General features: G+C 44.3%; 2 protein-coding genes across 5 annotated transcripts in view; both read right to left on the bottom strand.

The window, feature by feature from the left end:
* BEND5 (BEN domain containing 5) overlaps window positions 1-15,876 on the bottom strand; it is a 46,952-nt gene extending 31,076 nt beyond the window's left edge. The window contains exons 1-2 of one of the 4 annotated variants that reach the window (XR_012511291.1): window positions 15,461-15,873; window positions 538-671 (exon numbers count right to left, since the gene is read on the bottom strand). Coding sequence is in view for 3 of the 4 variants with exons in the window: in XM_074376515.1 (XP_074232616.1) it covers window positions 538-671; window positions 15,461-15,686 (360 nt within the window). In the remaining variant the exon portion in view is untranslated. Of the gene's footprint in view, window positions 1-537; window positions 672-15,460 lie in introns of all 4 variants that reach the window. The other 3 variants (XM_074376515.1, XM_074376516.1, XM_010951170.3) reach the window with 3 other exon arrangements.
* The window catches only part of AGBL4 (AGBL carboxypeptidase 4), a 1,124,520-nt gene that overhangs the window by 210,172 nt on the left and 887,752 nt on the right, over window positions 1-26,596 (bottom strand). The window lies entirely within an intron of this gene.

The following is a 26,596-nucleotide window of genomic DNA, read 5'->3' as shown; positions in this document are numbered from 1 at the left end:
AGGCTTACAAGTGAGGGCTGGAGGAGACCCACTGGGGCACACACCAAAGGAAATGCAACCTCATGCAAAAGTTTTCTTCCAACTCAGGGTCACATGAACCCCCCTGTGACCTGGCACACCCTATCTTCTCGTGAGTCCACCCTTAGCTGTTGGGGGCAGTTTGATAGTGACTGGCTCTGACCTGCTACCCAAGAACAGCTACCTTACATTCCTAGAGCCTGGCAGTGACCTGCCCAGAGCTGCAGGCCAGAGGGAAAAGCACCATTCCCAGTCCTCTGCAGTGATGACACTGCACAGATGGTGCACACAGGTCAGGGCATGGTGGTGGCACAACACGAGTCAGGTTCCCTGGAAAGTCAGCCAGCACAGTAAACACAAACTAGCTGTCCCAGGCGCCTCCCAATTGGGAAAAATCACATCCTATGACACTAGGGGACAGTCATATGGAGAGAGGAGGCCAGACTGGAATTCTTAAGCTATCAGAAACCTGAAAACGCTCCCATATATTTCAAAAAAAAAAAGGAAAGTTTTTTTTACCTTGATGTGTCTAAGCTGTAAATCTTCTTCCCCATAATCTTTAACCTCCCCATCTTCTTCTACGTGATTGAGAGAAAGTTTGGGGATTTTTATTTTCTTCTGCATCACACTGTTTTCCAGGTCAGATTTGTCTTCTAAAATGCATATCAAGAGAACAAGGTTCATTATGAGGCAAAATGCTCAAAACGCCCATAACCTCAAATGCTAGAGAATGACTGAGGCCAGACCAGTTAAAAAGGAAAAGCACACAAACCCAAGATCTGTTCCCTCCTACATACGGGGCTCCTGGGAGCAGCAGCACAGATCAAACTCAGGATCGAGAGAATGTGCTCAAAGGACTGTCGTACAAAGTGTGGAAATAGCGCCCAATGAATCTGCTGAGGGGCTTCCCTAAGCACATCTTAAAGGGTGGCCTTTTATGGAATTCCAGAATATTGGCACGGGAAGGCCCTTAGATTGCTATCTAGTTCAGATTTAACCAGCACACAAATTCTTCGACAACTGAGATCTTTCTAAGCCAAGTGACATCCAAGGAAAACTTGAGGGATTTCTGCCAGCCCACGTACTGATAAACATGAAAGGATGGTAACTCTTACGGAGGTAAAGCCTGAGCTGGAGCTGAGAGCCTGCCTGCGGCCCAGACACAGGACAGGCCTAGTGGAGACAGATACAGGGAGAGTAACGAGTAACATTCACTGCCTTGTCACTGGTATCAGATCATGAAATTACAGAGTTCGCGGGGCCTCAGTGACCAAGTGGTCCAGCTCTCTCAATTTACAGGTAAGGGAACTCAAAGCCAGAGGACAGAAGGGCTTGCCCAGGATGTGAGCCCGAGGAAGAGCCAGGAGTGGGAAACAGGCCTCTGGCACCTCCCCAGTGCTTATGTGCACTACAAACTGCAAAAGTGCTACACAAATACAAAGGGATATTATTTCTACTCACTTTCTCCATCTTTAAGCTCAACTTCAGATAATCTAAAAGAGAATTCTTTTTTTCTCCTGCACAAATTTCAAAGTTTATTTTCCAGACTTGTCTCTCACTGTAGATGTCAAAAGTAAAAATTAAATGAGGAGAGAGGTTCCAGAGGTAGAAGCTTGAACCTCCTCTGGCACTGGTCTCTTGCAGTAAATACTTTGGGGTCTTGTTTTCTGGGCTTGAACAGAGACTCTGGGAATGACTGTTTCTTATACTCCTCAAAGGTTCTCACCGCTGTATCCTAAATGCAGTTTCTAGCATGTTGCCCAATGCTGGATGTGGCATGTGGCCAGGTAATGGTTAAGTCCAATCTCTTAGGGTCTTTATGTGTGAGTGTGTGTGTGCGTTAAACATGCTTTTACACTTCCTTCGAGCCAGGCTTCTCTCCTCACAACTTGTTACCAAAGCTGAGAAGAAAGCTTATAAGTGCCTAACTATTCCAGAATGTAGTCAAATGTCAAGTCATCCTAAATGGTTCTAGGAATGGAGCCCCAGCTGATCAGGGGTGGGACCCCAGTATCAGAGAGCCCTCAGCGTGAATCTCAGCTCTCCTGTGACAGGGTGAGGAGGGAGGAACAAGGCCTTGGAAGCATGACCTCAGGTGTCTCCTCTATAAGGGAGTGTGGGGACTCCAGCAGTGCTTCACACGCTCACCACACAGTGCTGGTACACACTAGGCACTCAATGAACAGGACGTTAAAACTGCTATGATCAACATGCTCAGAATCATTTTATTTCACTAAGCCTAAGGTGAATAAAGATGCAAGTTAAAAAATAAAGGAGTGACTTAAGAAGGGCAGAGAGTACAAGGGAACTGCCCAGGACAAGAAGATGTGGTCTTTGTTAACAGCCCCTCCTGATCAGAGATGAAAATGGTGTTTCCCGCTAATAGAGGAGCAAGCCTCGGGGTCTAGTTTCATAAGAAAGGCTGGTTCTTGTTCTCTTCATGCCAATAAAAGACACCCAATGGGTTAGGCCTGGACAACAGCAGGGACTGTGGTCTTTTACCAATCACTGTTGACTCTTTCTTAGTCAAAAAGCTGCTACACGGTAAAACCTAGAGAAAGTCCTCCAAATGAAGTTATCCTGAAATGGGGTGGGTGGGTGTTTTCACATGTGAAAAAAAAAAGGCACCGAAAGAGATACAGGGCATGAAAGGGTGGTGTCAGGACTTCTGAATGTGTAGAGGCAAAGCTCCTGGGCTAGTCTTCAGTTTGACAAGTTCAAAGGCAAAAATCTGAGATGCAGCCACCAAACTAGAAAGGACAAGCTATGATCTGCCTCCCCGAGCTGAAACTCTATACGTAGCTCAGAATCAGGTTGGTGTGGAGAGAAATGATCATTCAGACTCACAGAACTAGGCAATATTTGATCTGAGAATGATCCTTAGATCACCTCATTTAACCCTTTCAAAACAGAGATGAGGTTCCAAATAGTAAATTCACGCATCCATCCACTTGACAATCTAGCCTAGGGATACAGGAGGAGCAGGACAAGCAGGTGCCCATTCTGGACAGCTCATCACTGTGCAAGGTCACAGAAGTTAATGTCATAACATGAATAGCAGGAGAACCCAGACTGTGTAGCTAGAGTCTAGAGCTTTTCCTCCTACACTTCAGCTTAACATTTACTGAGAATTTACACCTACATGATATGGTCAGGGCCCTGGGTCACTGAGAATGAATACCTGGTTGGAAGACCCAAGATGAAAACCCATGAAAAAGAAAAGCCCTCAAATAAGATTGAGATAAGATATCAAATACTGAGTTTGAATAAGAGGAAAGTAACTGCTACAGGATCTCAGGGACAAGAGACATCACTTTGATCAGTACAACCACAGCAGGCTTTTGAGAGGAGGTGGCATTCGAGCTAGGCTCCTTATTTCCTGGGTGATCTTGGGTAGCTTACTTTACTTCTGATTCTGTTTCCTCATCTGTGACTTGAGGTAAATAATTCCTACTCACATTTCCTGGATGCAGTGAAGATGATCAATTCTGTGTGTTAGGAACCTGAGTGGAGTGCGTGGCACCTGGACATTCAGTCCTCATAAAAGGATAGCCATTTATGGATGGTGAGAAGAGGGGTAAAGAATAAAAACCAAAAAAGGAAGGTTGGGAAAATATCAGACTGGAATGGCTATAAAAGATGGTTCAGTTTAGGCAGGAAAAGGGGGAGAGGAAGGAAGTTAAGGTGGCTGGGGCTTAAAGTATAAATGGCCTTGAATGCCAAGGTAAGGAGAACTGATATTCAGCCTGCAGGTGTGAAAAAAGCTGGGAGTCAGACAAGCTGGATTCCAAGTCCAGTTCTGCTACTCGGCAGGCATGAGAAGTCAGGCAAGCTGCTCTGCCAAGTAAGCATCATTGTTCTCTTTCTGTAGAAATGGAGATGGAGTATCTACCTCAAGTGAGGATCCAATCAGCTGAGTAAATGTGCCTTGAAGACAACAGGGCCCTGTACACACAGCGGATGAAAAGCTCAGCAGAGCCAGCTGCTGGCCCAGGGCTGCTGCAGGCTTGCTCCTAGAAGTGGAGACCTGCTAAGCCACCTGGCCTGGGAAGGACAGTCGGGAGATCTCTACTCCCCATCTGATGACAGGAGCCCCACTCCCACCAGGTATACGCAAACCTCCATGCTCCTCTGTCTCTTTGGAATGCTACCTCCTTTTCCGTCTGCTTAATAAACTCCACTCAGTCTCCACTCATCTCCTCTCTCCTCCTCAGAGGTCCCAACACACCTTGTGGATACCTTCTGTAGATACCTAGCCTGTTCTCTTACTACATTGCCATCATCTGCTTTGATGTCTACCTTTCCCACTGGAGTGTGAGTAACCTCAGGGCAGGGCCCATATCATAGGCCTGACTATACAATATAGAGACTCATCCAAAAAACAATAAAAGCTTAATGAAAGAATAAAAGAGGCTACACCAGTAAGCATATGAAAAGATACTCAAAATCACCAGCCATTAGGGAAATGCAAATCAAAAATAATACAATCAGATATACTTCATACTCACTAGGATGGCTATAATCAAAAAAAAAAAAAAAAAAAAAAAGAAAGAAAGAAAACAGAAGAAAAATAACAGGCATTGGGAGGATGTGGAGAAACTGGATGTGGAGAAATACCCGCTGGGAATGTAAACTGGGGCAGCTACCTTGGAAAGTAGTTTGGCAGTTTCTCAAAAGGTTAAACAGGATAACCATATGATCCAGCAATTCCACTCCTAAGTGTATATACAAGAAAAATGAAAACATGTCCACTAAAACTTGTGCATGAATGTTCATAGCAACATTATTCATAATAGTCAAAAGGTAGAAACAACCCAACTGTCCATTGACTGATGAAAGAATAAGCAAAATGTGGTATACACATGCAATGGAATATTATTCAGCCATAAAAAGAAATGAAGTACTGATATATGCTACAACATGAATGAATCTTGAGAACATTATGCTAAGTGAAAGAAGCCAGGCACAAAGGCCACATAATATATAATTCGATTTATATGAAATGTCCATAATAGATAAATACAGAGACAGAAAGTAGATTAATGTTTGCTGGGGTGTAGGGGGAATGGGCAATGACAAGTCACTACTTAATGGGTAACAGGGATTTCTTTTTGGGTGATGAAGATGTTCTGGAATTAGTGAAGATGGCTGCAGAACACTGTGAATGGTATGCACTTTTAAATGGTTAAACTGGTGAATTTTATGTTATGCGAATTATACTTCAATTAAAAAATAGGCTATCACTTTTAGAATGTCTACTACCTATCAGACACTACCATAAGGCTCTTTACATATAACAAGAAGTCTACAATTAAGTATTAGCTGCATTTTTTTTCCCACAAAAGAAATGAGACTCAAAGAGGGTCTACAGACACTCAGGAAAGTGGAGAGCCAGGATTTATCTAGATCTCTTTGCCTCCCAAGCTCATGCTCTATTTTCTCTAAACACATGCCTGCATACTTATAAATTCTGAATGAATGAATATTGGCTCTAGATAAGGAAATCTAAACTCTCCAGACTGAAGTTCAAAGCAGAAGACCACTTTATTCCTACTGTCCTGCTAGACTCCTCTGGCCTCAGGAAGTCCCCAGATAGCAGTAACCATCACCAGACACAACAGAATTAGGTTGTAGGCCAGGCTTCCGGGTTTGAATGGGTTCTTTCAAAAGGTAGGCTGAGCAGTACAGGAAGGTCTGAGTATCAGGAGTGAGTCCCAGAAAGGAGCAGAAGATTGAAGGTCTCTCCAATCATGTATGCCCTGATCTGGATCTTGGCTGTGCCAAAGCTTGGCCAGGGGGATCCTGAGGCTCCTCTGAGAGCTAACTACCTCCTGGCTCCATCCTAATGCTCATCAGTTTCCTCCCTGATCCATGCTCCTGGGATGAGGGCTCAGGAAGATCTGAGGCCTCCACTCATCCTATTTTGCAGTCAGTGGACATTTACTGAGGCTGTGTTCTGGGTTGAGTCCTGTGCTAAGTGGTCCTTATCTTCTGGATCCTTAAAACCCAGGGTGTACCAAGAACCCCAACTAGAATGCAAGCTTTGACTTCCTGAGAGATGCTGACTCATATGGGGCAAACCTCCAGTCTCCAGACCTCCCTAACCCTAATCCTAAATTGAAGGTGATGACTCACATCCATATCTAGTCCATAAAAAATTACCACTCAGTGTCACCATAAAAAGTGGAAGAACTGTCTGGGAGAGGGAGGCCCAGGATCTAATAAAAGCAGCCCAGTCTTTTGAATCAGGTGGTCCTGGTTTGGAATTCTGGCTCTGCTACATACTAACGTGGGAGCTGGGGCAAGTTACTTCACTTGTGTGAGTCTCAGTTTCATTATCTGTAAAGTGGGGATAATAAACTGTTTTCCAAAAGGTAGTGGATATAAAACACTAAGCACAGTGCCTTTCTTGTCATAGGTGTTCAGTGAATAGTGTCTGTGAGGCTACCCTGTGGGTTATGTGCTTGGCTTTTATCCTATGGCAAAGAGAACCACTGCAGGTATCCGACACAGATTGAGACATGATGAAAGAGATGTTTGGGGACGATTAATGTGGCAGTGGCAAGCGAGACGGATGAGGTGTGAGGAGGAGACTGAACACAGGGTGACAAGAAGCTGTAACTCTTGACTGGTCACATTAATGAAGGTGAACGGTGGTGTAGATGATCTAAGACAGCAGGTAACTTTATACAGCATTTTAACGTGGCTTTAGAGAATGCTTCTGGCTTTGTGTTCCAGAAAACCACACAAGAAACTAGCAGTGGATTCAGAAGGATGAGGGAAACTATCTCATCAACTGGCCTTTGCAACTGCTCCAAGCTTAAAAATCAGTTTTAGTGTTAACAGAAATAAATACGTAGCCTCTGAAGAGATAACCTTCATTGATTCTGACTTCCTGATTATTTTGTTTTCAGGGCAAGGAAAAGCACCAAGGATTTGGGCATCAGCTATCTCCTCCTCCTTTCCAGCTACTGTGTCATCAGCTAACTGCATTCATCCATTCAACATATGAGTAAGCGCCTACTGTGTGCCAGGCCCCATGCCAAATTCTTTACTAACATCAATATATTTAATCCCCATAATAATTCTTTTAAGGCAGAAATTGAGGCTCAAAAAAGTGAGGTGGTTTGCCTAAGACATAAAGCTATGAAACAGCAGAGCCAGAATTTCTAGTTAGGTCTGCATGACACTCAGGCCCTGTTCCTATAATCTAATTATCTTATAGGAACAAAAGAAAAATTACCAAGTTTTTCATAACTTCCTCAACTGAACAAAAAGGCACCTACAAAGTGGTGAGTGTGTCAGTATAACTTCTCAAGTGTCTGCCCTTCCCCTAAGCCCTTGCCTACATCATGGAGGATGTTGTGATAAACTTCCAAATTGGACTCAGCACTACACACATATGACTTGATGCCAACCTCCTGAACTACAAGATAATCAAGACCACTAAGCTCTAAATGATCTCCAAAGAGAGTCCCTATTCAAAGCCATAAAATATGGTAGAAGCTGCTCTTCAAAAATATAGAAGAATTTGGTATTTTTATTAACCTGAGAGGGAGAAGCATCTCATAAAACTTACCACTGAGGAAAAAAATGGAGGCAAGATAGTAAGCTAATAGTGTTTTAGAAAACAGGAGGGTTGACAGGAAATCCAATGCAAGTCTGTCTTCAAAACCCTGCAAAGTCTTAAGTTTGCATTAAAAACATACATGCCACAGAACAGGCACGCACGTCTCATTCTCTGGCCTATGGTGTTTGTTTTTATAAAATCCAAGGCAGACAAAATTCTCAAGTTTCAAGGATTGTATCTAGCCAAGACAACAAGATGATGAGTGTCCTGCTGTGGTAAAGCAGAAAGAAATCAGAAGACATGGGTTTGAGGTCTGGCTCTGTAACTCACTCTCTGGGTGATCAGTCACTTCCTTTCAGTTTTCTTTTCTGTAAAACCTGGGGACTAGACTAGAAAACCTCGCGAGGTCCTTCCAGGTGTGTAACCATGGGCCAGGCGCAGGGAATTCTAGGACTCTTTCTCTTCTGAGCAGTGAGCACAGGGTCAGAGTAGATGCTCTGATCCCTCCAGGTGGGCTCCTTTGAAGAAATGTCCTGCTGAGATCATCCTTTGGAGAAGAAACGCCAACCAGGTTCCAGCAGGTCTCCCTGCTCTCACTCCCACAGCGTGACTGGCCTTGGCACAGGGCTGGGGCACAGACCAAACTAGGAACCTCAACCTAAGTATAAAGCTTTGTCTAGCTACCCTCCTGTGCTTCACCAGGGTGCCAAGTAGCCCCACCATAAGGTCACAGTGTACAAAACATGAGGAGAGATGGGAAGCCTTTCATGCTAAAGTTAAGCCCCAGGAGTACTTACAACACACACAAGTTAAATTTTAAACCTGTCTGCTCCTTACATGTGCTTGGTTCCCTAAATCGCTCCTTCCTACGGATGGTGGTACCCACCACTAAGCAAGCTGTTCTCTCAACAATGCTTAGCTACCGTAGTCCTTATCAGCTGCCTATATTTAATGAGTACGTTCCATGTGCCAGACATTTTTCCATATGACTTTGCTAAATAACACAGTGGGCAAATAGCTGATTACTATCTCTATGCTGCAGATGAGCACCTGAAACTCAGAGAAGTGAAGTAATTTCTTTAGGGTCAGACAGCTTATAAGTAGCAGAGTCACAATATGAACCCAGACTTCTGACCTCAAAGCTTATCTTCTTTCAGCTTTCTAACACTTTCTCCTTGATACTTAAGGAAGTGACCTAGAGGTCATCTAACCAAATTCTCCCTTAGGGCAGGATTCCATTCCAGAATAGCCTTGACCTGCCCACCACCTCCCATGACAGGAAGCTCATCACCATGCTGGAAGTCCTTTCCATTGTTCATCTACTCTCTCTACTATTATTTTATCACTCCCACCAACCACTATGAATTCCATTCTCTGGACCTAATTTTGCTTTCTGGACCCCAAAACACAGGTCTGATCCTTCTCCCACTAGGGCAAAATTCTGACATTCAAAAACCACCAAAATATCATCCCACGCACATCTCTTCTTCTCCTGCTTATACAGTTAGCTGTCCTAGCCTACGTCTCACCAGTGAGTTCAGAGGGAAAAGTAGCCACTGTGTAGTTAAAAGAAACAAAAACAAGCTTAGATCTGGGATACAAAGACTTCTCTCCTCATCTGATTTTCAGGACACCCAGCTCTCCTGGTTATCACCTGATACTCAGTCCATCTCTGGCTGCTTCTTCCCAGTCACCGTTGTGGGCTCTTCTTCAGCTGTGCCCTTAAAAGCTGGTGTTCTGAAGAGTTCTGCATGATTCTCTGACTCTGCACCCTCTCCCACCGTGACCCCACCACTCCCATGGCTAATGCTTCCACACTGGGATCTTCAGTCCAATTTCAGAGTGCTCTCCTGAACCATGGACCACATGCCTAACTGTTCTCCTGGAGTATCTGCCCAGATGGCCCATGGGCCCTTAATATTCATCTTGTCTCAAACTAAACTCGTCACCTCCTCTTTCAAACAACTACTCTTCTAGTGCTCCCCATGCAGGGAGGAGAACTCAGATCACCACACCATCATCACACACATCACCACAACCAGACAGCTCCCAAGTCCCAAGGATTCTCCTTCCTTAATCCATCTCAGATCCATGATGATCACTGCCACCTTAGTTGAGGTATCATACTTTTTGATTGAACTGACTCACACTTCTCCACAAGCTTTGTGTATATGGAAAGACCTCAGCCCACTGCCTGGCACCTATAGCACCCAATAAACAAATGTTCAAATAGCTCTCTTCTCCTGGGTAAAATAAGAAGCCCTGTCTCACAAGGATATAGACAGAGTACGTATATGGTAATGCCTAGCACTGAACCTGGAACCTGGTGAGTACTTAATATTTTGTAAGTTAGTCCTTGAAGGGAAGAAACAATGCTTATTTCTTCTCCTGCATTTCCCTCCAGTATAAGACTAACCACACAGTATAACTCAATACCTGGGAAACTTGAACCAGAGAAAAGCTCTTCACGGTATGTATACTTTCCCGGTAAGCATTTTCAAATGACGACAACACACATCTCTCTCTAAGGAGCTTAAAAGACAAAGTAGGTAGGCACAGTAGAAAGCAAATAAATCTTGGAGTCAAAGATCTAAATTTGAATTCCACTTTTCTGGTGTGTTTTTAAAAATAAAAACTAGTGTGCTCTTGAATAACAAAACATCACACAGAAGAACAAGACCTCAGCTTGCCTGGGGCCAGTTTTTCTTTCATCCTGTGAACCAGAACTCTGAAGTACTCTGCAGCACATACTATTTAGTTGTAACAAATACGTGGTTCTTAAACAAGACAAAGCACATCAGATGGAATCTTTAATGGTTAACATTTCAGTAGAATCTGCAACAGATGACAGCAGGCAAGTTCCAATCTTTGCTCCAACATATATCAGCAGAACATGTCAAAACCTAAATTAAAAGTTTTCACTTGCTTTTTTTAAAAAAAAAAAATCCTTTTGTTGGCAGTCTCCCACTGATTACATGCAACAATCTTTGCATATGAAATCGGCTAGTCCCCTGCTTCGCTGATAACTTTGTAGAAGTTCCAAAGCATTTCTGGAGCAAGTGATCTATTTGGACCAACAATGCCAAGCTGGGACCTGAGCCCTGAATGAGCTAAAATTACCAAAGCAAGAAGAAATTGGCTTTGGAAGCTATTTCCCCCAAGTGTGGGGTTTCTTCTAGTCAAGGGAGTGATAAAAAATGTTGACTTTTTCCAGATGAACAAAGTTGAATGAAACCTCCAAGTCTCACTGCAGGTTTCTGTTCTGAAAAACAAGTTGTTGCTACAGAGGTTCCTGTTCTTCCTACTTCTTCTCCTCAAGCATAAAAATGCACCTATCTTCCCAAAGCTGCTGAGCTCAGCTTGGGCTGACTGGAGTGGACTACGTGCTGGGCACTGTGATGCCCAGACAAGGAAGGCAGGCCCCTTGTCCTGAGGAGTTCACTGTCTGGCAGGAAGACAGGCACATTCACGACTAACCAAAACAAGACACAAAATACTAAGATCCATAAGCAAGGAAAAAGTAAAATTAAAAGGAGAGTGCTGAGGAGGGAGAGTCTCCTCTGGGGACAGAGGGTGGAACAGGTGCCAATATATTTGTCCACTCCTCTATACTACATCCCACTGGACCACAAGCATGTCACGTGCCTGCCTTCCCCACTGGAAGGTGATCCCCGTGGGCAGAGGCCCCATGTCAGACAATGATTAATCCACCCTGGTTAGCTCAACGGAGTGCCTAAGGGTATGTTCTCAAGACAGCATGAAATACTGCAGTTCTCGGGGAAGCAGGAGAAGTAAAGTAGGGCTGGGGCTGCTATGAATGCTCAGGCTGAGAAGCTGAAGTTTTATTTAGTGCGAAACAGGGAGCTATAGAAGGTTAAGGAGAGCAGTGAATTGACTAAGACTGTGTTTTAGAAGATTATTCTGACAGCAATTTGGAAAATAGGTTGGAGGTAGGGTGATCAGTTAGAAGATGGCTGTGTTGGCTTAGATGAGTAAAAGCTGGTGCTAGCCTGGGTGCAGGCAGTGGTGGTGGAGCTGGAAAGGAAAGATTTAAAAGATAAAGCCCATCTAGAATGGGTCCTTTCTCTGTGCTCCCCCAGCGCCTGGTTTCTATCTCTACTTAGCACTTGCACTGGGTCCTAAGACTACACACGCTCTGAGGATGGTACCCATTTCTTCCTTATCACACCCGCAACAGAAACCCTATATAACAGGGCCTGAAAAGTGAACTCTTGTCTCGCCTGGATTATGCCGTCCTTTCAATCCCAGTACCTCAGACGGCATAGGTGCACTGGAACATTTGCTTATTACAGCACTGGGTCTGGTGTATAGGAAGGAGGAAGGGGACATTTGACAAGGAAAGAATTTAGCACACCCAACTAATAATAACACAGCAGAAGTGCTGGGATGGGATGGCATAGAATCTTAAGACTCTGGGCTTACAGAAAATAGTTCTGGCCCTGTAAAAAAAAAATAATAATAAAAAATAAAAATAAAAAATTCAATACCATGAGCCCAAGTAGCAGGCTGGATTGCAGTTAGATGATGGTAAGCTCTCCAAATGGATTGCTCTCATTTTTACAAGCTGTTTGGCAAATAAAAGAGTGACTTAGAAGAGACCAAGTCCAAGGTGAGCCAAGTCTTGAGTTACGTGGACCCTTCATGGAGAATGGTAGCTCCTTTGAGATTTCCTTGAGAAAATGATAACTGAGCAAGGAGGGAGGCTGGTAAGAGAGGAAGAGGAAGAGACGAGGCTTGAAAATTCAGCACCGAAAACTGTTCTTGGGCTTGGAAACTTGCCTGGAACTGTAAGCTGCATGGACAGTTCTTCTATTTCCTCTCACTCCTCCCCAGCATGCTGTGTGGCTGAGAGGAACATCAGCTACTCTACAAAGGAGACTGCCAAGTGGGGGCCTGGCACTGGAGGACCTGGGTTCCAAGTCTGGCTTTGCCATTTGTTAGCTGGGAAGCTGCAGAGGAGTCTCTGAGCCTCAGTGTCTTCATCTGTACAATGGAAATAGTAACAATCGTGATCTCTACCAACAGGGTCCCGTGGAGGACTAACAGAGATAATGCATAAGCTCAGAGCACAACTGTCAGTAAAGATGTATTTCTTTGTTTTCCTTGAACTGAAATCAAGGCTACACACTGGTGTCTGACACACACAGAAAGCATGGTGCAGACCACTATAGGCTGGAAAATGCAAAGTCCCACAGCAGTTTGCTTCGACATCCCTGGACACAAGAAGAGGTACACTCGTAGACAGCTCTGGGTTGGCCTGGGCAGAGTAAAGTATCACACTTCCCACCAAAAGCCATAAAGTGGCCCTGAAACTGCCTCTGAAACCATGCTTTTGATGCCAGAGAGGGATTAATTACTCATGGCTAATTCACAAAAACACAGCCATCTCTGCCTCTTGCTTAAGGGCTCACCTCCTCACATTTGGTGCCACAGCAGTGGTATTTACACCTAGGAGATGCCAGAAGATGAGCTCTTTGAGATGAAGTCACTGCAAGCAAGTCTCAGAGCAACGGCATCCTATACAAGATAGGCTTTCAAGACACACAGGAGAGAGTTCTTCCAGGATAAATGAATTCCCAAACCCACCCTGGCCCTTCCAATCAGGTCTGCAGCCAGGACAACGGCTCCATTTTAAAAATTAACCAGCTGATTGGAATTCTAAATGTGGTCTAGCCAAGCTCCAGTTGTTTCTTTATTTCCCCCTTTCTCCTCCCAAGAAAATAACTGAAGAGAGGTGGGGGAAAGTGCTTTTCAACTCACTTTGCTCAAATTGGCGCCACGCTTCTTCTCTGGATCTACTCTGCCAATTTCCAGATGTTGCCCAGGTTTTTTTTTTATTGTTTGTTTTTAATAACCACAGAGATTTATCAACATTCCAACTTGGGGGATGAATAGCCTATAGATTCAAGATTCAGAGACCTCAGATCAATAACTACATGTGTCTTACTTAAGAAAACTTTTCTCAATTTTCAAAATCAGAGTCTGTGGGGGTGCCATCTGCCCAGCAGCCTCTTTGCAGTGCTTGAAGAGCCAAGCACAGTGTTTGTGTTTACTGAACGAATAAATGGATGAATAAACAATCTCTAAAAAAAGGAAAACAGCCACTACATACTAAAACACATACATACCACTGACTCCGGACACACATCACTTCCCCACTCCTAGGGCCCTTCTAGATCTAGGAGTAAAACAGAATCATCAAAAAGCATGCTTTCTTTACTTCTAGCAAAGGGAAATTAAGCTTAAAGCCTAGTGACAACTTCCTCAAGCTTACACTGTACTCTTGAGGGGAAATCTTCTAATCCCTGCTTCAGCTAATTAAAAGCAAGGAACCAAACAATATAAAACCCAATCAGTTATAAAGGTTTCTCTTTTCTACATACTTTCCCTCATTCTGGTTTGTTTGTTTGTTTTCTGGCCCCAGGCATGCCCAGGTGCTATGAGTGGGTCTATATCCCTCTACCCGAAGGCTTGTCAGGGAGGTGGTAAGGATACAGTCTGTCCAGAGGGGCCCCAGATGCTCATCAGTTTCCAGCTCTTCCACTCCTCAACTCTGGCAAGCCTACTTTCCAGAGGCAACAGGAGGTGGTGGAAAGGAACTAGCCATAGGACCCTAGAAAAGTCACTTCTCTGTTTCGAGTCACAGTTTCCCTATTTGCTAAATTTAAATACATGACACATGCTAGATTCATCTTTTAAGCTAAAAGTGAGAAAGCAAAGGAACTTGAAAAAAAATAGGAAACGTCTCAAAACTACAAAATACTAGCAATATCTTCATTCAGCTCCTAACCCCAGTTCTTCCCTTCCAAATGGAAGGCAGGGTAACTTACTGTCTCTGCCCACTCAAAGGTACACCCTCCTTACCAGCATTAGCTAAAAGGCTGCTCCCCAAAACAGAAGTGATACTTTCTTTTTCCTCTCATGTCTGTACCCTAGCCTCCTAGCACTAGCTAGGAAAGAGGGCCCACTGACTTCTCCTTACAAAGTAAAAGGTGCCTCAGTAAGGCAGAAAGAACTTGGTGAAGGAGGCTGGAGGGCTAGTTTCTTGTCCTATCACCAACTGAACCTCAATATCTTCATTTGTCAAATAGGGATGAAACCACCTGCCTTGTCTATTTCTCAGGGTCCCAAGAAAGCAGGAATGGGAGGTCGGGTCTTATCCTGACCTAGAAACTCTTCCCAGGCAATCAGCTCTCACTCAGGGAGCCTTCTGGGAGATTCAAAAGGGGTGTGGAGGCTAAGGGATGCTGAGTGCCACTACCTCTTTATCTCTGCCACCTAGCCAGGGAGGGGCAGGAGAGAGTGGCACCCAGTGCCCAGGGATCAAGGCCTCTTCATGCTGTCCAATGATAGCCCAGCGGGGACAAGGATGTCATAGCTCCCCTCTGTGAAGAGGGACTCCCACCTGGAAGAGTCTGACAATATCAGCCTTGCCTCCTCGCTCCCAGGAGGTACCAAGGGCCTCAAAGAGAGAATCAGACAGCTTGAGAAACTTAAGGAGACAGAAGGAGCAAAGAGGAAAGGAACTGAGAGAGAGGCAAAGAGAAGGTGAGAGACGAAAAATGAAGGTACTAACAGGCGAGGAGAGAAAGGGAAAGTGAAGGAGTCAGAAGAATAGAAACAGGACTGGGGCAGACACAGAGCGATGGAGACAGACTGACAGCGCGGGAGTTGTCGGGGAGGCGGGGAAGACAAAGGGGACCATCCCGTATTTTTAACTGGTCTGGCCTTCCAGAGTCACCCTGTCCCCCAAAGAAAAGCAGAGGGGAGGGGAGGCGGGGGCCCGGAGCAAGCATTGGCTTCCCCCGGCCCCCGCCCGGTCCCAGGGTCCCTCCCGGCCCGCTCGCTCACCTGCCAGCGCCAGGATCTGGGCCTTGTGGAGCAACAGCGCGCCCCAGTCGCGGGGGGCGCGCGGGGGGCTCTCGGGCCCGGCGCCCAGCTCCTCCGGGCCCCGGTACACGGCGTACACCTTCTGGTTGTCAAAATCCAGCCGCGAGCGGGGGCTGAAGTCGCGCACGCACGACACGGGCAGCGCGTAGCAGACGTTGTCCTCCAGGAACCGCACAAAGGCGTACATGGTGGGCGCCGGGGGCGGGCCCCGGTCGGCCGGTCAGCCCGCGGGGCGGGCGCGGAGGTGGGGACCCGGCGGGGGGCGCGAGTCGCGCGGCCCGGCCGGGGGGCGGGGGCGGCTCCCCAGGACCCAGGCTCCCCCCGCTGTTATTGTTCCTGAAAGCACCGCTCTGCCAATCGGCTGCTCTCGCCTGGGCGCGGAACGGGGAAGGAGGGGAGCGGGGGGCGGGGGGCGGAGGAGGGGGTTTGGAAGCGCACCGCCACTCACGGAGTCAGACCCGAGCAATCACAGCCGGAGTGCGATTCGCCGAGGGAGGGGAAAGGGCAGAAAGATTGAATTGCAATAAAGATAATAACAATAGCATTGCAGGGGGGAAAATGCATTGACTAATAAAAGTCGCGCTGCGTGGAGGATTTGTCGCTTCAACAATCGCGCTGCAAAACAAATTGCATTGCAACAAAACTGCATTGCAAAGGAGAGGAGAGTGTGAGAGATGAATGCAGGGTGGGGAGCAATTTTGTTTGGATCTCTAAGTGAAAACTTGCACTTGCAAGCGAGGAGAATTTTGGAGTATTTCAAATAATTTTAACCACTCTTCTCAGCTCCTTTAGTTCATTTCCCTCCTCAAACTGCCAGCTCCCCTGTGGGGAGGGTCAGCCAGCCAGAAATGTTACCCCAGAGCTGCCAAACTAGTTCTGACCAGAAACTGGGGCTTATCTGGGATTTCCAGTTGGACCAGCTGACTAGGGTGGTGGAGAGTTTGTTAAGGGCCCCTCTCAGCCAGAGGGAGCCGTGGTGCCCCTCTCCCCCTGTAGTCTTCCTCCAGTGAAGCCCCCCTCCACAGCCTACCTGTCTCTGAACTGGGACTTGTTGGAATGAGCAGGGAGTGGAGGGGTGCTCTGAGGAAGGCAAACCCAGGGCTACCTGGGCATTTCTGGAGCACCTAGAAGAGTTTAGGAATGGGATTCCCTGGAATAGCAGTCTTTGCTCTGTCCCTGGTATCACAGGCAGAGGATAATCTGGAGGGGCTTGTGTTCCTCCAGGCAAGCATGAACACCAGCCTCAGAAAAAGGGCTGACTGGGCTCTGCGACATAGGAACCCTGTCTCATATTAGAGGGGTCAGCATCCTCACACTGATGCCTCTGAGGAGGTGGGCTTTGTATCAAATATGACTGCTTCTATTCCCATTGCCTAGCACAGACCTGGCACTTGATAGAGGCTCAATGAATTCTGGGTGAAAAACAACAGTAAATAAAAATTCACATTCCTCCAGCCATCCATACTTTTATTCAAGTAACCAATACTTATTGGGTATGTGCTACATGCTAGATTCTGAGCTAAGGACTGGTGGTAGAGAGATGAGCAGACAGGGTAAACACCTGGATCCCTTGCAGTGTTATTGTACCAGAAATTGAGTCTCAGTGTTGGATCCCTGTGCCAAAAGTAGGTTACTATAAGAATAACATATCTTCTTTGTCCTGGAAACTCTTACAATCTTGTTTGAAAGTATTAAAAAAGTATAAGTAAGTAATTATGTTATAGTGAGAAAAGTATTCTCATACAGGAATGCTGAATGGTGGTGGCAGACTGAATTAAACATTATATATATTTAATTCATTTTAATGAACTCAACCTATAAGGGAAAAAAACAATAAATATTGTTTCTTAGTAGTGGTGGGTGATTTTTTTTCCTTTGTGTGTTTACATTTACATATTTTCTACAATAAACAGGTATTACTTTATAATCAGAAAGCATTAAACAGTATTTTTTTTAAAGCACTGTGCTCACATTTCAGATCAGCTACACTAATGATGAAATAGATAAGCTGAAACCTCCAAATTACTTCACTGTGATTGGGGGAGTGAACCCCATCAACACACAGCTCCCAGACCCAAACGTATAGGTCAGATCAAGTTCCCTTAAACCAAGCCTCTGGTATATATGCGGTGACAGGCAGACATGAGAACATGTTGTCCTGATGCAGATGTTGGACCTTTATTGACCCATATACTTGTGGAAAAAAGAAGAGCCACTCTGAGTTGTTCCAGCAGATTTACCTTCATGATTATGATTTCTTTGGACTGATCTTATATGGGTTTTTATTTTAAGAACACATTCCTGTGGTGGTCAAGGGGAAGTAATATGTAGCAAGACTTCTGATAATTTGCAAGATGGATCATGCAGAGTTGGCCATATTTAATGAAATACCATGAAGCTCCAAACTATGTTTGCAAAATAATTTCAAGTAGCACCATAGCCAAGCTCCTAGACCATCTAGATGAGAGTGACCCCAAAATATATTACCAGTCTCATCTCTTATCACCTTCCTGGTCACAGTACACTCTAGACACATTAAACCAGTTCACATTTCCCAAAACAGCATGTTTTATCAGGTCTCAGGGCTTTGTGCTTGTTCTGCCCTCATCCTGGGAAGTTCTTCCTCCTGGAGTGCACAGTGTCCTCAACTTCCTTCCCCTGAAGGCCAGCTCAGATGTCACCTCCTCTGTGAAGCTTCCCCAACCAGCCTCTCTCCTCAAGCACTTGCAATCTCTTTTCTACTATTTTGTCCCAGAACCTTTTATCTTCTCTCATTAGAATAAGCTCTTTGAGGGGGGACAAAAAGGCTATGTAACCTCAGCATCTCAGGATCCTCGCACAGAGCTGGGGAGAAAATGCTTATAAAACAAACCCATGAAAGAAAGATACAGCTTGAACAAACCTCTTGCACAGTTTTTCTGAACACCTGTCCCTTCTTTTCAAAGTGGGGAGCTGAATCCTAACTCTGTCTTTCCATTCCCAGTGACCAAAGTCCAGAACACTGATTTCACTCCTTGTGAGATAGACACATCCAGGAATGTATTAAATATCATTGCACCGTCAGGTTCAAACACATTCCTCACCCAAGTCAGTGTAAACAGTTCTGACAGGGGACAGTTCCATTCCTCAAGAACCCAGAAAGAAGAAAAGAACAAATAATGACATGGATGCCAACAGGGTAAACATGGACTCAGTACAATTTGCATGTAGGTGCACAGAACAGATTGTAAAGTAGGAAAAGCTGGCACGGGAAGCTCAAAGAGACATCCTTCAGCATCCTAAGGGCAACAGAAAGACATCCTGCTTCCTGTATATCTCACATAGTCAGTCTTTTAACACAGCTTCTAGAGAACTACTAAGTGTACCTCCTCTGTCCTGGTTAAAACTGAGTCAGAGTACCTCTCTGATCCAGGGACTGTAGCCCCAGGCTTTACACATACCAGAAACTCAAGATGTTGATGATTCATTGATTGGCAAATAAAGACAGTTCAAAAGTACAGATTTCAGATTTAAAGAGGTAGTTAAAAATGTTAAGTTCAACCAAATCACAGTGGAATCCCCTCTTCAATACCCCTGCCAAATGGTCATCCATACACTTCTCATACAGTTTAAATGTTTACTACCACCCTTTAAATTTTGGACATTACTGACTGTTAGAAAGGCTTTTTGAGGCAGAACGTTCCACCTTGTAGCTGCCATACTAGGTTCACCACCAAGAGTCTCATACCAGCCCATCAGATATGGAAAAACTTGGAATCCTATCTTGTTAGGATCTTGTTTGTCTTCTTCCCAGACATCTTCACTTTCTTCACCTGTCTCTTCTCATATGACCTGGTTTCAATGATGATAAAATGTAATACCTACTTTTCCTCCAAAGCTTACTTATAAACCAAACATGCCAGGCACCAAGTATACATGATCTCAGTTTCACACCGAACCCTTGAAGTGGGTATTATTAGCCCCATGATAGAGTTAAGAAAATTGAGACCTATGGCTAGGGAGAACCTGGGGCTCTGGGGAATCCTGGAAGGCTTGTGGTCATTTTTTGCGTTTTAGACATTTTAGACTAGAAGCAGTGTCGAGGAAGGACTAGGCAGAAGCATGACTGGGGAGTGGGAGGCCTGTGATGAGGCTGACTGTCCTCCCCCTGCCCCTCCCCTAACTCCCTCTTTCTACAGGCCAAATGTACTTTGCCTCTCATCCAAGTCATTTTAATGGAGCAGAAAATGTACACATCTGGGGCAGCTTTGCAACTGTGTCTCCTCTGCGCTTTCCTGTGGAGTTCTGCAGAGCCTTGGGTTAATGTCAAGCCCCTTCAGTTTAGCCAGCCGAAGCATGTTCTGTGGCAGCAGGGGGACTTATGTTTCATATTACTGCATGGAATTCTCAATGTACTTTTAAAACTATTTTAAGGAGACCTAGGTTCTGTGAGTTTTTAAAGCAATTGGAGCGTGTCTTTTCAACCTCTCTGCTAATGATTGACCACATTTTTTCATGATTTTGCCTTTTTTCCCTGTGATATTTAATGTGACTTTTCAAGTCTTTGCTCTTTAAATTTTTAATTTTTTTTATTCTACCCAGAAAAGTAACTTGCTGTGCTATGAGCTCAGGGCCATTGTCTTCTCAAGCCGACTCAAGGAAGTAATGTTGGTTCATGGCCACGAGGATCTGGAGCTACTGGGAGGCTTAGGGTGGGCACCACCCTGAGCTGGGTACTACCACCCCAAAGCAGCAACATCGACCCAGTATATCCTTGTGAACTTCTGATGGTGAAGTCTGGTTGAGTCTAGTGTGTGGTTTTGAGCAGGGGAAGAGAGGGACAGACGAGAGGGGGAAGAAGGAAGAAGAGGAGCTACATGTTGAGTACAACCACAAAGGCCGGTGAACACTGCCTGGAGTTAGAGGGAATGCCAACTTGTCATATAGATGACAACCTAGAGGGTCAAAGGAATATGGGCTTTGGAATCAGACCAGTGGTTAAGTCCTGACTTTGACACATATTTTCTTTACCTTTGGGCAAGACAGTTCACCTCCTTGAGCCTGTTTTCTTATCCATAAAATGAAGCTATTACTATATATCTTCTGAAGGTATTATAAGAACTGGGGCAGGAGTTTTATTCTGTGTATCAGGATCACCTGGGGAACTTAAAATAAATCCTACTCTTAGGTCTTATGCCCCAAGATCCTGATTCAATTGGTCTGGGGATGGAGCCTGGCATTGATTTTTTTTTTTTTTTTAATTCCCAGGTTATTCTAATCAGACAAGGTTGAGCACCTCGGAGTTGGAAGAACTTAAGGTAACATACTGGTCACATAGGAATCACTCAAAAAGTTCGAGATACTATTTTCAGGGAAAACATACAGAGCTCTGAAGTGTCTATGTAACTTCTCTAGGGCACAATAATTTCTTCGTTTTAAAAATGACATACCAGTGTGAAAAGAAAACAGTGTATTGTAGCCTTAGGTCCTGGATCCAAATCCTGGCCTAATAAGTAAATCCTACCCTTACTAAGTGTGTGGCCATAGATGAGTTTCTTCATCTATCGAAGCCTCAATTTCTTCATGGAAATATTAATACAGCATCCTAGGGTTGCTATGAGAATCAGATGAGATAATCAATGTAAAATGCCTGGCACAGTGCCTGACACATAGTGAGTTCTCAACATAAATGACGGTTGCTATTATTGTTATTATCATGATTATTATTATTGTTACTAAAGCTCTTACCCCATGCTGAGAGTACAATGCCTAATAAACAGTTATTGAATCAAGTTGAATATAATGAACTGAACTATGCTGATAATTATCCAACAAGCACCTCGCAGTGTTTCCAACCTAGTGCCAGCCCCTTTAAACCAGAGTCTGCGGGCATGGGTTGTAGTCACCAAAGAAGCTTCCAGATCTCATGTGTTCAATAGCCTGTGAGGTGACAGGCCTTGCCCAAACCTGCAGCAAACACTTCCAAGGTAATGTGTTTGGACCCATTCGTTCTTTCAAACCGAATTTTTGAGTATTTTCTTAGAAAAAACAAAAAGTCGTATGCATCACATAAAATGTAAAATGCAGAAGTGTTTACAGCAATGAAAGCCTTGTGAATAGGCATCCTGATGTGATCAAGCAGACAACACAACAGTCAAGTTCAACCAATCAGGTCTCAGCTATATTTTGATCTCATGTGGGTCACACTCAGGAACTGGTCACACCGATGATCTAAATCCAGGCATTTCAGTCTAGGAGTGGGTATTCCACACAAACAGCACAAAGCAAGTGAATTCCCAAATGGCTGGAGACCAGAAGAAGTTTATGAACAGAACTTCTTCCAAGTTCTACCTTGGAAGAATGCAACTTGCCTCAACTATATATTTCAATTAAGGAGCAATTAGTTTTAGAAGCTGCCTCTGGTTTCCTTTATTAAATCAATTCATTCTGTTACTTACCAGCTGAAAAGTCACTTCTCAAGGAAAGGTCTCCCTGATTTGCTCCTCCCATTCCCCTCCACAGACTAGCTCAGCTCCCCGTTACGTATTTCCACAATTCCTTATGTTTTTCTTCATCAAGTTTTTCATAGTATGTAACATGTATTCATTCTATGTTTGTCTATCTCTGCCATTAGATGGAAGCTCCACTAGAGAAGAGACCCTATTTTTTTCTTCATTGTATCCTAGCACCCAGCCCGGCATGAGGCAGACCTTACACAGCACATGCTGAATGAGAGGATATCTGAAACAGAACCTGGAGGACAGAGATGTCCCCAAAGGTGAGGAGGGAGAGGTGTCCCAAGGGCCCCGTTCTGTCCCTCGGGGTCTCACCTTCCTCTTGTGAGAGTCCCTCTCTTTCTGGGTTCCCACCATGTCTGGCTCACACCATCTGGCTCCCCAAAACTTCTTGTTTCCTGCTGTGGGCTGGATGTCACTGACTCATTCTAGTCTTCTGATGATGCCAATGTCAATCTGGGAGATAACAGGGCAACCACATGCTAGTTCTTTGGTTACCATATCTGCTCACCTCAAGCCCCCAGGCTCAGAATGTCTGCCCCTCACAGGTCCTCTTAGGGCCAGATGTACCCCACATTATCATTCACTCTTAGGCTTTGGTTTGATAACTCTGGGCTGCCATCCTGGGTCAGAGGCACAAAAGGGAACATTCCTTCAGGGAATTATGTCATCTCAGAAGCACACATAGTTGCACCACACATAGCAAATCACGATTAACTCTGATTTTCAAACCACATCATAAATTTAGTACAAAGCCTGAAGAAAATGAAACTAACAATTACTGATCTCTATGATAAGAACAATACTGGTTGCTTTAAATATATATGTATATATGTGTGTGTGTGTGTGTGTGTGTGTGTGTGTGTGTATATATATATATATATATATCCTTTAATACTTTCAGAACACACACGAGGTTATCTCCATTTTTCTGATGAAGAAACTAAGAATTGGAGAGGTGATAGATTGTTTATAGCCACACAGAGAAGAACTGAACCCCGGTTTATAGATCCAAAGCCCAGTTTCAAGGGCTCTTTTGATAAAGGCTTTGCCCCAGAGTTTCTTGAAGTAGCAAGGAGTTGAATTGACTGGAGTTTAATCCTCACTCCCCTTTCTTAGAGGCTTGAATCCTGACTAGAAACCTGAGAACTAGATTTTATGGGAAAATCCAATATCTGTCATTCCAAGCATTCCTAAATGATTCTGAGAATACTGATGGATTTGACTGTATTATCTGGAGTTTCTCAAATCATGGTCTCCTAACTCTAGACACCCTGGATTTTTCAAGAACTCTGAGGTTTCTAACTGCTCAAGCAGATTTCTACAGTCTTATACCCTCCTTTGATGACCAGGGACAACCTACTGGGTTACTAACCAACTAACCCATTACTTCATGGTCTAGGGGCAGGCTCCTCTAGGCCACGACCAAAGAGGATCATAGAACTCCAGTCAGAGAAATCTCTGTGAGAAGTGTCCTCCCCTCCTCCCCCTCTTCTCATCCTGCTATTTATTACTTGGAGGAACAGGAACAAGAATAGCTGTGAACCTTTGTGGAATGTTCACCTCATGCCAGGCTTTACACACATCTTTCATTTTATCTTCCAAGCAATCCTGGGTAGTAGGTACTATTAGTAGCAGCCTCATCTTAAGGTTGAAGAAACTCAGGCATAGGAATGTTAGGTAACTTACCCAAGGTTATAGGAGTAAATGGTGGAGCCAGGATTCAAACTCAGACTACTTGACTCTAGAGCTCCAACCATGGACTTCTACCCCAATTCTGGCTCCTCTGAGTCTGATTCTTGCCCCAGTGAGGATGATCTGTGCCTTTCTAGCTAGGATGGGTAGACGAAGGATCATTTATCCTCAGAGGCTCACATGCTGGTTTTCTAGGGATGTCCAGACCACCTTAATTGATCCAGGTGAGATCCTGGCAGGTACTATCTCAAAAAAAAAAAATCCTGGAGTTCATTAATCTTTTCATCCTATGTTGTGGTGGATAGTAATGTACTAGATTCAATCTATAGTATAAGGATGGCTTTCTTTTATTTACTCAAAATCAGTTTCTTAATTTAGTAGGGCCACCTATTATGCCAACCCCAAAAAAGTTCTCGACCTCTAAGTTTGTCTATTATGATGGAAATTGACTCCTACATACAACATACAACACATTTGTTGATAGTTCTTTTCCATACACTCCTTTAGTGCTGATGGTGGGTGAATTGGTGTGCAGAATATCAAAACCCTACCTACCCTTCTTTACTATCAGGCACACCTTTATTATCATGGAAAGTAAATAGCTAGAATAGAGGAAAAAGAGATAATCAGTTAAGAGTGAGGCATTTTTTCTAAAACACAGGACGGACAGGTGCAAGACACACGAGTATGTGAGATTCTGGATAAAGTGGTTAGAGAGTTTAACTCAACTGGGTGGCAGATTAAGTAACTGGACAGGCCCCTACCCCCACCCTCTAATGCACCCTGTCACTTTGCTGGGCCATCAGATGGTCTCCAATCACTGAGCTCTGCTTCTGGCTCGGGGACTCACTGTGGAAAGGCAACTTGACCCAGAAGGGGTTATGAGACAATAGGAAAGTAAAATATGCACAGGTTTTAGATTCAGATTTGGGTTTAATTATTGCTTCATCACCTTGAACAAATCTCTGACTGTCAAGGTTTTCAAGTGTCAAATAGAATCTTATGAAGACTGGCATGAGGTCTAACCGACTATGCATGTAAAATGCCTGGCAGCCACAATGCCTCACACACAATAGGTTCCAAAAACCATCAGCTGTCTTTTTTATTCTCATTTTCTGAGAAAGTCTCTACTACCTTTTCTTTTCAGGGGGTCACAGGGTAATGACAAGGATGGATCCCCAGAAGCCAGTTATTTTGGAGTCAAGTATCTTCCCCCTTCTCCCCCAAAAACTGGGCAGCATTCCTGCAGGGACGCCACCAACCAGCCCCTTCCTGGCCAACGCTAGGGCAGTAGGCCTTGTTTAAGAAAGCTGGAACCTTAGTAAAATCTGCACTTTTATAAAGTTTTAGGACTTAAGCTGAGTTTGGGGTTTTATTGTCTGTTTTTAAAATTATGTTCAGATTTTGTATATTTAAAACATGCCTTTAAAATTGCGAAACACAGTGTTCTCAATCATAAAAAAAGGATGAATTTTGTTATGCTTTTCTATTCCCATTTCTGGGTTCTTTTTTTGTCTCCTGATATGAATTTTTCTGTGATGCCCTGCCTTATGTCCTAACTTATCTGGGATACTAGCTGTGAAAATTTGGGCAAGATTCTTAACTCCCATAAGACTGCCTTACTCATTCATTCATCTACCAATGAACTATTTGGTGAAGGTTCATTATTTGCCAGAAGCTTTTATTAATACTTGGGATACAGCATAGACTCCAACAGACTCTTTTCTTATCTATAAAATGCAAAACGAAACTTTTAGGATCGTTGAGAAAAGTGAATGAGATAATATATGTAAAAGAGAGGAAGAAGTGAAGAAAAGGACTAAAATTTACTGAGCTCCCTACTCTGTTCCTGGTGATGCTAGGTGTTTCACATGCAATGATCACAACCTTGGAAAATAATTGCTGCTATTCTTGCTTTACAGATGCATCAACTGAGGTTCAGAAAGGTAAAGTGAGGGCCCAAGTTATACCCTGGATTCAAACCTAGTGTGAAGTTTCCGCTCTGCTACATTGTCTCCTGTGGTCCCTGGCATACCACTTGACATTCGGTAGGTATATCAGTTCCCATCAGCAACTCCGCATAGAAGCTGGGAGGCTGTACTCCTCTTCTTGCTAGCTGATACTTCTGATAGCACCAGTTATGATTTGGGTAGATTAAGGGGTACTTGAGTGAAAAATCCAAATCTTGTCCCCTAGTTCCTTGGGGAACAAGATGTAAAGAAAATTCATGAAATTCAGGGGATGGAGAACATATATATTAAGCTTATGAATTTAAATTTCCTGCTGGAATAGGCAAACAGTTATCAGTAACTCCAGGTTGTCAAGGGGAAGGGCTCTGTGGTCCTCTGGCATCCAGACTCATTGGCTTAGGAGACAGCTGGGACATAGACTCTTGGCAAGAGGAGCATTCTTTTTCTCAAGCCAAACCATCTCTGCTACTGTGACCTTTAAGGATGAAATGTTCAAAAAGCTATCCCTCTGACTCTTACCACTCCTCAAATGAAGGCAGACCTCAACTGCACAAACAACTAGGTACATTTTTCCACTTGAGATGCTCAATATCCAAGGAAGAAAGAGTCTTCTAGGAAATGTTCACTTAGGGCCTGCACACTTTCAAGAGGCTGGAAGCAGAGTAGGAAATGAGATCACCCTGCTTACACTTGGCAAGGGGGCAAGGGGGCAGCAAAACTGCCACAAGCTAAATAAGCTAGACCTGTACACCCTTTTCTCAATCATCTCTCTGTTTGGACAGGTCACAGCAAGAGCACAAAACAGATTTACAAGCGTAGGAGCCAGGTAAGCACTACTGACATGGTTTTAATTTTTTGAGCAAATACTTATCTTCGGTATTAAGAAAAGGAAGGGCCATGACAGAGAGTGCTTGTTGCCACTGAGAAAACTTGCGAGG

This window comes from Camelus bactrianus, chromosome 13, assembly GCF_048773025.1.
Source record: "Camelus bactrianus isolate YW-2024 breed Bactrian camel chromosome 13, ASM4877302v1, whole genome shotgun sequence".
Lineage (NCBI taxonomy): Eukaryota > Metazoa > Chordata > Mammalia > Artiodactyla > Camelidae > Camelus > Camelus bactrianus.
This window is presented reverse-complemented; position numbering and strand designations above follow the sequence as displayed.